This window comes from Tachysurus fulvidraco, chromosome 6 (genome assembly GCF_022655615.1).
Source record: "Tachysurus fulvidraco isolate hzauxx_2018 chromosome 6, HZAU_PFXX_2.0, whole genome shotgun sequence".
Taxonomy (NCBI): domain Eukaryota; kingdom Metazoa; phylum Chordata; class Actinopteri; order Siluriformes; family Bagridae; genus Tachysurus; species Tachysurus fulvidraco.
This window is the reverse complement of record NC_062523.1, coordinates 28,428,489-28,439,857: the sequence shown is the minus strand read 5'-3', so window position 1 is coordinate 28,439,857 and position 11,369 is coordinate 28,428,489. Positions and strand designations below refer to the sequence as shown.

Below are 11,369 nucleotides of genomic sequence, written 5' to 3'. Positions count from 1 at the left end.
AAAGGAACCGACTCGTTCACAAATGAATACTTCCTTAGTTACCGGCGTAGCAACAACAACTTTGGATAGCGATTCAAGTTATAAACTAGGCCGGTTAGTTTATTTTAGCTTACTAACATAATAGAAATACAGCTGTTTATATTTCAGTGCATGTCCTATTTTCTAAAATGGAAAGAAAGGTAAGATTGAATTAAATCAAACAATGCAATTCAAACCATTTTTATGGACTTCCAGTAGTAGTTTTATTTTATATATCGTGTCTGGTTCTGTTTATATTCATTCATATGTAAATAACTTAATATTAAGTTTAGTTTGTTAATATTTTTACAAATAATATTTGACCCTTTTCTGAATTAAGTACAAATTTACGAAGTTGCCACTAGAGGGCAGTGTGAGACTGTGTCAAGTCAAGTCAAGTCAAGTCAAGTCAAGAAGCTTTTATTGTCATTTCAAACATATATAGCTGTTGCAGTACACAGTGACATGAGACAACGTTTCTCCAGGATCATGGTGCTACACAAAACAAAGACAGGGCTAAGGACATGTAAGTAGTCTTACCCACATAAAGTGCAACTGTGCAACCTGGTGCAAACAGTGCAGGACAAGACAGACGAGACAGTGAAGGACAAAAAACAGTGCAGACATAAAGTTACAAGACAATACAAAAAGTAAAAAGAAATGCAATACACAAAAGACAATAAACAGTAACAGAAACAGCGCCGACCGACCAGTGTAAATACTGAATGTTCAAACAATATTTCATGCAGTAACTTTAGAATGAACACAGTTTCTTAGCAGCAGGTCCTTTGGATAATATATAGAATTGTGCAAAAACCAGCAAATGACAGAAATATTGTATAGTATGTGCGTAATGGCTGAGATATTGTACAATATGTGCAAAAACAGCTGAAATGTTGGACAGTATGTGCAAAAACAGCAGAAAAGTGTGCAAAACAGTGTGTGTTACAATTCACCTATTTAATAGTTCATTCATTTTAAGATTTACAAATTTTACATTTACATTTTTGGAATTTATAATTCCAGCATAAAATACATAACGACTTAACTAGTCTGTGTTCAATAATTCTGGAATAGTACATAAGTATGCATTTAGGTTTATGGCATTTGACAGATGCCATTATTTAGTGACGTACAAAACCACTTTGAAGGCCTCTATCACTGAATACATTGATACTGGTTCACAGACCAACACAGCTGTATGTGTTCTTTCTTTAAGCTGTTGTAACAAAATGTGGAAGCACAAAATTGTCTAAAAATCTTTGTATGATGTAGAATTAGACTTTCCCTTCACTGGAAACCTTTTCCAACATGACAGTGCCCCTGTACACCAAGATGCATCCACCTTCCATACTGGCCATCAGGTTCACTGTCTATACACACGTAACAAACGAACACAGTAAGCAGTCAGAGCTGAAAGATTTTCATCCACATGTAAATCCAGCTTGCTAGCATGGTTTTGAGAAATGTTTCTTTGACAAAGTTGGTGCAATCATTAGATGCTTCGCCATTGTCACTGCCACCTGTATAGATATCATGTGTTTGACAAGGTAGTGTGTGATGCTGGTAGAAGTGTATTAGAGGCTTTTCCTCTCTCTCTCTCTCTCTCTCTCTCTCTCTCTCTCTCTCTCTCTCTCTCTCTCTCTCTCTCTCTCTCTCTCTCAAAAAACACAGATTCACAGAAATTGCTTTTCTGCTTTTCCTTCTCTAAATGCAATATAGAATTTGTCTGTAATATCTTTGTAGTTTTTAAGTGAACGTTCTTTATTTCTAACAGATTTATGTATGACATTATTGAGTGCACATTGATGTTATATTTGCACAGTGTGTATGTTGGCTGCATGTGTTGTCGCGTGCAAGTCTGTGTTATTGCTCAGAGAAAGCGCGTGCGCTGAGGATCAGTGGTTTCCTTGGTTACAGCGTCCTCCTATCAGAACTCCAATCAGAACCAATCAGAGATTGAATATTGAATAAGTAGTTTAACCTTTTTTATATCCTAAGACAAGCGTTAAAATATTATCCTCTGTATCGTTTTTCTGACCACAAACATTTAAATGTAGAAAAGATAAAATACAACGTACACCCGTTAGCTACTTGGGTTAAATTATGAAATAATATAATGATTGACATTTGATCACAACAAACATCGAGTCATTTCATGTGGCTCGGCTCACCAATAAGAGTCGACTCGTTCACCTTCCGAAAAGTTTATTAGTATTTTCCTTCGAAACTAAAACCATTTCCATTTACCCTAATAAACAAATAACCACATACACGTGTCTACATCAGTGTTGTAATGTAACCGAGTACAAATACTTTGTTACTGTACTTAAGTAAAATTTTCATGTATCTGTACTTTACTTCGCTATTTAAATTTGTCAACTTTCACTTTTACTCCACTACATTTCCTAGATAAAATGTATACTTTTACTCCGTTATATTTCCAATAATCATCTTTGTTACTCATTACTACAAAATAAAGTCATAAGAAATGTGTGCGACTGCAATAAGGGAGGTTTGGCGAATCACTGCACGCTCTACGGAGAAGCTCAGGTACGCGCAGCATTTATCTATAACGGTGGCAACCAAAAGCAGTGAAATGTCACTATTCTTATTACCAGAGTTGAAGCACAAACAAAATATTAATGAATAATATCAAATATTAATTAATAATATCAATACTCAAAAAAAATAACACTTATTGATTTGGTCTTTGTCTTGTGAATATTAGTTTATTAGTGACCGAATTCATTAGACACACTGTTTGTAGAATGCACACATACATGAACTGATTTGATTCAAGACTGGCATCATGCATAACATTTTGGTGTCCACTTTTGCCATTTAATAATATCTTTTGGCTTACTATGTAGTCATATAATATATAATATAAAACTCTTCTTGTTTTAAATTCTCACTGAGGGCTAAAACCCCCTAAAGATGAAACCCTAGAACCGCCCCTGCTCTTATGCCTACCGAAAATCAATGAAATTTTACTTTTTACTTTTACTTCAAATACTTAAGTACATTAAATGTCAGAAAATTACTTTTGATACTTAAGTACAGTAAATATCAGATACTTTAAGACTTTTACTTGAGTAATATTCTAAAAGGTGACTTTTACTTCTACCAAAGTCTTTTTCTAGTACGATACTTGTACTTTTACACAAGTATTGCTTTCTACTACTTTATACAACACTGGTCTACATACAGTAGATTACATTTTCACCAAGTTTGAGTGGAAAAAATAATGGAGTTCATCTTCAGCTGACTAAAGGAACCGACTCATTCACAAACGAATACTTCCTTGGTTACCGGCATAGCAACTTTGGATAGCGGTTCAAGTTATAAACTATGTTAGGTAATGTAACATGTTTTTTCTTTTTTTTTAACTTTAATAAACAAAAGGATTTTACAAAAGGATTATGGGTGTTCCCCAACTGACTCGACCAAATGACTCATCATAGGCCCCTGAACACTACACTTAACCATATGGTAGATGCTTTTTTAACTACTCAAGAAAGCCACTAGATGGCACTGTGTTCACTGTTATTAAATGAATACTACGCAATGAGTGATAAAGAATATACCAACACAAATGTTAAGAGAAAATAAATAGAGAAGTTGATCATATGAAAAAGTATTTGAATCATTAAATAGAACATGATTGTCTTGTGTTTTGGCATTTTGTTTAAATATTGAACGTGGTCTATTTTAATTATAATAAATACGTGTGAATGTCTGTTTCTCAGATCATAAAAAAGTGTGACCCCTTATGAAAATGAAATGCCCCCCCTATGAAAATGAAATGCTCCCGCTATGAAAATGAAATGCCCTCCCAATGAAAATGAAAGGCCCCCATTCTGTATGTTCTGACTACGGCCCTCACATCCAAGTCATCCGCCTATGGAACTTTTACCATCTGGCGGGTGCTACAGAGCTCCAAATAGCAGCACAACCACGCACAAGAACAGTTTCTTCCCCCAAGCAATCTACCTCATGAACAGTTAAATATTCCCCATTATGCAATATAACCTTACATTTATTTGTTATCACCTCCATCCATCCTAGTACATCCTGCATCTCATTCTATTCTATTCTATTCTATTTCATTCTATTCTATTTCATTCTATAATCTATAGCACAACTGTACATACAAAAAATAAATTAATTGTATGTTCAGTTGTGCTATAGACAATACGATGAGAATTTTAGATGAGAACACTCAGACAATAGAAATATGATGAGAATTTTAGACACACCTATATCACCTATATATATATATATATATATATATATATATATATATATATATAGGTATATATATATAGGTATATGTGTGTGTCTAAAATTCTCACCTTATTTCTATTGTCTGCGTGTTGTTGTCTCTGTGTACTTGAAACAAAAGTGTTCTGATTCCGATTCTGATTGCATTCTGATTCTAATTAAACTGTACTGGTTCAGTAAAGGCAGTGATTAAATCCATTTCCTGTTTTTTTTTTTTTTGGTAGCTTACTGATTTTAAACAGGCTGCTTGCTTTCGTTTATTTCGTTTATTTTAGCATTTATTATTATTATTTTTAACATAATAGAAAGACAGCTGATTATATTTTAGTGCATTTCTAAGATCTAAGATGGAAATTGAGGTAAGTTTGAACCAAATAAAGCATCACAATTTTTATGGACTTCCGGTTAAATACAAAATTCGGAAGGTGCCACTAGAGGGCAGTGTGAGACAGTGTTACAATTCAGCTATTCAATACTTAATTAATTTAAGACTTATAATTCCAGCATTAAAAAAAACAACATAATGACTAAACTAGTTCTGGAACAGAATGCATTTACGTTTACGGAATTAGGCATCTGCTCAGTGTTACTGAACTGAACTGTACTGGGCACAACACACACATCAACTGTATGGACTGTACAGACCTACACCATATACACACTCTTCCAATATACAGCCATCAAATTGTTTACATGCTGTTTTGCACACTGTTTTTTGCTCTTTGCACATGCTGTCTTACATTTCAGTCGATTACTGTTTTGCACAATACTTTACAATACCTCATGTTACTGCTGCTATTATACTAATGTGTTCAGTCCAGTATTTCCACACACATGATATTGTTGAACATACAGTATTTACACTCGTTGGCACTGTTTCTATTTATTGTCTTTTGTGTATTGTCTTGTATTTTTTTTGTTTGCACTGTCTTTTGTCCCGCACTGCCTTGTTTGTCTTGTCCTGTACTGTTTGCAAAAGGTTGCACAGATGCACTTTATGTATCTAGGACTAACTTACTTAAGTCCTTAAGCTCTGTCTTTGTTCTATGTAGCATCAAGGTCCTGGAGAAACGTCGTCTCATTTCACTATATACTGCAACATCTATATATAGTTGAAATGACAATAAAAGCTTCTTGACAACTTGTTACAAAAGAAGCCTAATATCTCCCAAGTCCCCAATTTACTGTGATATGGAGTTGAGAGAGCAGTAAATAATCACATGCATTATTCTAACAAAGGACCTTCCCTTTTTCGTGCAGGGTGCATCAGGGAGTAAAAAGCTACCTGCATTTCCAGACAGCTCCTCGAATCTCTTGCCACAACTATCCGAGGTGAGTGCTAAACATGAGCAAGACTCAGAATAGCAGTAGACATTTACTAATATTCTCTCATATGAACGGTTTTGCATCCTTCAGGTACGAGCAAAGCCTAAGTGGCAGGATGCAAAGCCAAGCTTCGTCCTCCTGAGCGAAACTGAAAGCACAGATGATAGAGCGTCCACTAGGATTTCGGGTAAGGGTTACAGTGCATTTCTTTATCTAATTAACATCTTCCTCAGACACCATGTGATTAGATTCCTAGTCTAATTTAATTCTTATATAACATTACACCCTCTTCCAAGTTCTGTTTGGATCAAAATAAGCCAAATTTATATTTTTACTAAGTGAAGCACTAAAAGGATTTTTCTCCAGCGTGAAAGTGTGCAACATCGCTCAGCATCCTTTGAGACACAAAGTCACACACAGCTCCTCCTGCAATAACACAAGGCAGCTGATCATGCTATTTTTTATACACCTGAGCTATAAAAAGAAATCTTGTTTAATTAGAGCTGTTAAGTTTCAACCAAACAAGCAAATTTGATACAGATTTTTTTTTAAGAAACCTTCTGGTCACAAATCACAAATCCAGTTTCTTCACTACATATCAGTTCTTCTGACCAAGGGTTGCTAAGTAACAGCAACGATCAAAAATCATAAATGATTAGCACATCAGAAACAGTAGAAACCTTTTTTCTACTGACAAAAAGAAACCTGTATTTTTTTTTTAGTTATGTTTTGCTTACAACATTTACAGACAATTTTCCTAAAAGATTGATGAATGAGGCCGGTTCTTAGTATAAAACATGTATCTATATCACAAATACATCTATCACAAACATCACAACTTCAGTTTAACACCCTTATTGCCACAAATCGAAACCTTATATTATATTACAGAGATTTAATCCTGTGGTCTTTGAAAAAAAAAAGGGGTGATTAATGTTGATCTAACAGTTCCTGTCTTTCTTCCACTTCACTCAGTTGTCATCATAAAGATGCCGAGTTAGGAGATAATTCTTTGATAAACATTGCTTGCCTAGAAGTTTATCATCACAGGGTTCTTTAAACCACGTTAACACAAATGGCTGCTACTTTAAACCCGGACTGCACACACATAAGTCTACACCTTGCTCAAAAGTACATCCACAGGGTTCTAAGGTTGTTGACCGTGAAGAACCAAATCCTAATCATCCTACACCTTGCTATGTTTGCCAGTCTTGCATACAGTCTATGAGTTTTGAGAAGACTTCAGATCATAACCAATACTTGTGCAAGATACTTTAGAAGGCCCCTAGAAAGAGAAACCATCACTTTCATCTAAATGCGATGAAATGGGGCTTGAGATGCTTTAGTTCATACTTGAGACATCTTCCTTTTTCTCATTGTTATCATGCCAATACGGCAAGTCAGTTTGTCTTTGAATACTCTGTGAGGTTCATTTGGAGGAATGCAGGTATCAGAACAGTAATAAGCCCCCATGCCGTTACTGAAAGGCACTTAGGTGTGGATCACTTTCTTGATGACTGCAGCGATTCAGCTGGGAAGGATGTAATTGTCTGGATCACTGATCACTGATTGACTCTCTTGTTGTAAGGGTTTGGACAAGGATCTATAGTAGCAATAATTCAGCCAAGTCTATCTGAACACCCCTTTTAAATACAGCAAAATCTGTATAGGGAGTAGGAATGTACCGATACCACTTTTTCTCTTCCGATCCGATTCCGATACCAGCGTTTGCCATTTATTATATTTATTTTCATGAATGCAATTTAATATACAAGTGTATTTTTCTTATAAGTTTAAGCAATAGTCTATGATGTTTGCTGTTCATTAATCAACCACCACGGGCTTGGGCGTCGGAAGCAAATAAAAATGATCCATTTACATCATTTAGCAGACAATCGTATCCAGAGTGACTTACATTTTCTTATTGCAATTTATACACCTGAGCAATTGAGGGTTAAGGGCCTTGCTCAGGGGCCCTACAGTGGCAACTTGGTGGACCTGGGATTCGAACCAATGACCTTCCGATCAGTAGTCGAACACCTTAACCACTGAACTACCACATCTCACCCACATATAATGGTTCCGACACCCAATACCACGGGTATCGGATTAGCATCGGTCACACACCACCGATACCCGATCCACTCAAAATGCTTGCATCGGCGTCCATACCGATCCAAAATATCGGATCGGTACATCCCTAATATGGAGAAGGAAATTTTTTTCCTTCCCCATGCCACTACTGAATATATTTAAAAAATTATTTCAAAGACTAAAACTCATCAAAAGAATAACGTACTTCAGGGATCGATGGCTGTTATGCTATGTTTGCATGTACAGTGATTTTATCGCTGCAAGTCGCTGTACTATGAAGTGACCAGTTGGAACTCCTCCTACCGGATGCCATAGTAATATCGTTTCGATATGAAATATTGAAATATGAATTATTCTGGTGGGAGATTTTCCATTCATACTCAAACCTTGGAAATACCAGTACAGAAGAAAACCTTAGATTTTGCCAGTTACAATCTTTTATATTGTTACTGATCTGCACTGTTTGCACCAGGTTGCATAGTTGCACTCTATGTGGCTAGGACTACTTACTAAGTCTTTAGCCCTGCTTTTGTTTTGTGTAGCACGACAATCCTGGAGAAACGTTGTCTCATGTCTCTCATTTCTATGTACTGCAACAGCTATATATGGTTGAAATGACAATAAAAGCTGCTTGACTTGACTTGATAGAGATAACATTTCATGTTTATGTTAAACTGATTGCTTCTTTTCATTCCAGGAGAAACACTCAGAGGGGGCATTCAGCACAGCCATAGAGAACACAGCACCACTGAGTCCTTCAAGCAATGTATGAAGGTGAAAAAAGATCGCGAGAAGTTTCGCAAGACTCTCATCAGCATATTCATGTAAGAACAAATACATTTTCCAGTGTTGGATGGACCTTGTGGAATGAAAATGGAAATGTCCAACAATCAGTTTTAAAATATTTAATGTTTAAGACCGTTTGGCTGTTTGAATAAATTTTTGTAATAAATGGCAGAAACAATAGTTTATAGAGATAAAGAAGTTAAGTTACATTAATGCTCTTTGGAGATGATAGGCATCTTCTAGTGTGGACACAAAGCATGAAAGGGTTAACTTTTTTGTGTCTGGTTCCTCTCAAGGTTTCTTCCTCTTCCATCTAAGAGAGTTTTTCCTCACCACAGTCACCTTGGTTGACAGCTCATTGGGGATAAATACAAACACATTTAAATTATCTACTTTCGGCTTTTCCCGTTAGGGATCACCACAGCGAATCATCTGTTTCCGCCTAACCCGGCATCTTCTACTCTCGCACTAATTACCTTCATGTCCTCATTTAACACATCTATATATCTCCTCTTTGGCCTTCCTCTTGACCTCTTACCTGGCAGCTCCACCTCCAACATCCTTCTACCAATATAACAATCTCCTTCCTTTGTACATGTCCAAACCATCTCAATCTATCCTCTCTGACCTTGTCCCCAAAACAGCCAACCTGATCTGTCCCTCTGATGTGCTTGTTCTTAAACCTGTCCAACCTCGTCTCTGCCTCATGTTGTTTCCTTTCCTTTGATTTTTGCTGACACTCTTCTGTCACACAACACTCCTTGCCACACACTGCGCTGTGATTCCTTGTAATCCCGTCTAGTTTCATCATTCTTTTCTACATCCCACTTCTTTTTAGCTAGCCTCTTTCTCTGAATTCTGTCCTGTACTTCATCGTTCCACCACCATGTTTCCTTATCTTCTTTTCTCCTTCCAGATGACACACCTTGCACCCTCCTTCCTGTCTCCCTGATCACTTCTGCTGTAGTTTCCCAGTCATCTGGAAGCTCTTCCTGACCACCCAAAGCCTGTCTCAACTTCTGTCTGAATTCCTCATGACAGAAGTCTTCCTTTTTCAACTTCCACCACATCGCAGTCACGAATCTCACTCAGATTGCTTCGTCTATATGGAATACTGTCTACCTGCGTACTCATACCACTCTTATATGTAAATCTATGTTTCTCTCTTCTGGAAATAAGCGTGAACTACAGCCTTTTCCATCTGATTAGCAAACTCCACCACCATCTGTCCTTCTAGGTTCCCTTTCCTTAACACCAAACCTGCCCATCACCTCCTCAATACCTCTGTTTCATCACCAACACACATCACCGTTGACGTCTGTTCAAATCACTACTCTATCTCATCTGGGAATACTCTCCATCACCTCATCTAACTCAATCCAGAAACTCTCCTTCTCTTCCAACTCACAGCCTACTTGTGGCTGTGGAGCATAACCACTGACGAACATTCTTTACCACTTCAATTTCTAACTTCAAACTCATTACCCTGTCTGACATTCTTTTAACCTCTAAAACGTTCCTCACAAACTCATTCCTCAAGATCACTCTTACCTCATTTTCTCTTCTCCTCCTCCAATACTATGCATTTTGCTCCCATTTTTTTGACCTTCCACCTGGTCTCCTGCACACACAGTATATCTTCCTTCTCTCCATCATGTCCGCCAGCTCTCTACCATTTCCTGTCATTGTACCAACGTTAAGAGTCCCTATTCTCAGACCTATACTCCTGTTTTTCCTCTTCTCTCTCTGCCTACCAATGGTAGCCCAAATTCCACCGGCACCCTGTAGGTCGACAGTGCCGGTGGCTGTCGTTAACCCAGGCCTCGGCCGAACCGGTATGGAATTCTCACTGACGACTTGCATGTTTAAATTTGGCATATTTTACACCTGATGCCCTTCATTACGCAACCCTCACTATTTATCCTCGCTTGGGACCGGCACAGAAATCACTGGCTTGCAAACCCTATGGCTAGTTTAAATACAAATACATTTAAATATAAGTCTAATATTAATCTTAAACATTTCTATAAAATTACTCTTTGTATAAAAACGTTTTGTGCTATATTTCTTATGTTATTATGCTTTTTTATTAATTGCTGTTTTGTTTCTCCACTTTGATTGGCATAGGGAGGACGAATCAGATATGGCTGAAAGCTTACAAACTGCATGGGGTTCTCTAACTTTAACTGAGAAAAGAACGCTGGTAAGTAGCTGCTATGAACCACTGCATGTACCTCTAGGTCTCAAATGAGGTGGGATCCATGAACAGCAAGGTCTCAAATGAGGTGGGATCCATGAACAATTAACTTAAGAATGACCCTTTATAATGAATTACTGCAAGATAATGTAATTTATCTAACTGCTCTAAAACTTGGCTAACAAAAAAGAACAAATTAAAAGACAGAAAGATTTGAAGAAATGAAAGCAAAATCAAGCACAGTCTGTGATATTCAAAAGCATTTGTAATTTTCCTGTATATCTGGGACGAGACTCGTCGTGTGACATGATCACAACACTCATCAGCCGACGCTCTCTTCAATTCACGTGTATCATACATTTAAGCAGCAATCATAGAAAATATTTACATCTGCATCTTTAGTGGTAGATGTTTAAATGAAGAATCCTGTACTTGAAATTTCACCAATACAGGTAGTTTTTTTACTCTGACTCACTCATTTTCTACCGCTTATCCAAACTACCTCGGGTCACGGGGAGCCTGTGCCTATCTCAGGCATCATCGGGCATCAAGGCAGGATACACCGCCAACCCATCGCAGGGCACACACACACTCTCATTCACTCACACAATCACACACTACAGACAATTTTCCAGAGATGCCAATCAACCTACCATGCATG

General features: G+C 37.2%; 1 protein-coding gene across 2 annotated transcripts in view; it reads left to right on the top strand.

Annotated features, from left to right (window-relative positions):
- Positions 1 to 41: 41 nt before the first annotated feature.
- dnah7 (dynein, axonemal, heavy chain 7) overlaps positions 42 to 11,369 on the top strand; it is an 86,492-nt gene continuing 75,164 nt past the window's right edge. The window contains exons 1-5 of one of the 2 annotated variants that reach the window (XM_027152463.2): positions 42 to 179; positions 5,566 to 5,637; positions 5,722 to 5,818; positions 8,423 to 8,549; positions 10,639 to 10,714. In XM_027152463.2, the coding sequence (XP_027008264.2) occupies positions 168 to 179; positions 5,566 to 5,637; positions 5,722 to 5,818; positions 8,423 to 8,549; positions 10,639 to 10,714 (384 nt within the window). In that variant the 5' untranslated portion in view covers positions 42 to 167. Of the gene's footprint in view, positions 180 to 4,488; positions 4,665 to 5,565; positions 5,638 to 5,721; positions 5,819 to 8,422; positions 8,550 to 10,638; positions 10,715 to 11,369 lie in introns of those variants that run through there. The other variant, XM_027152462.2, reaches the window with a different exon arrangement.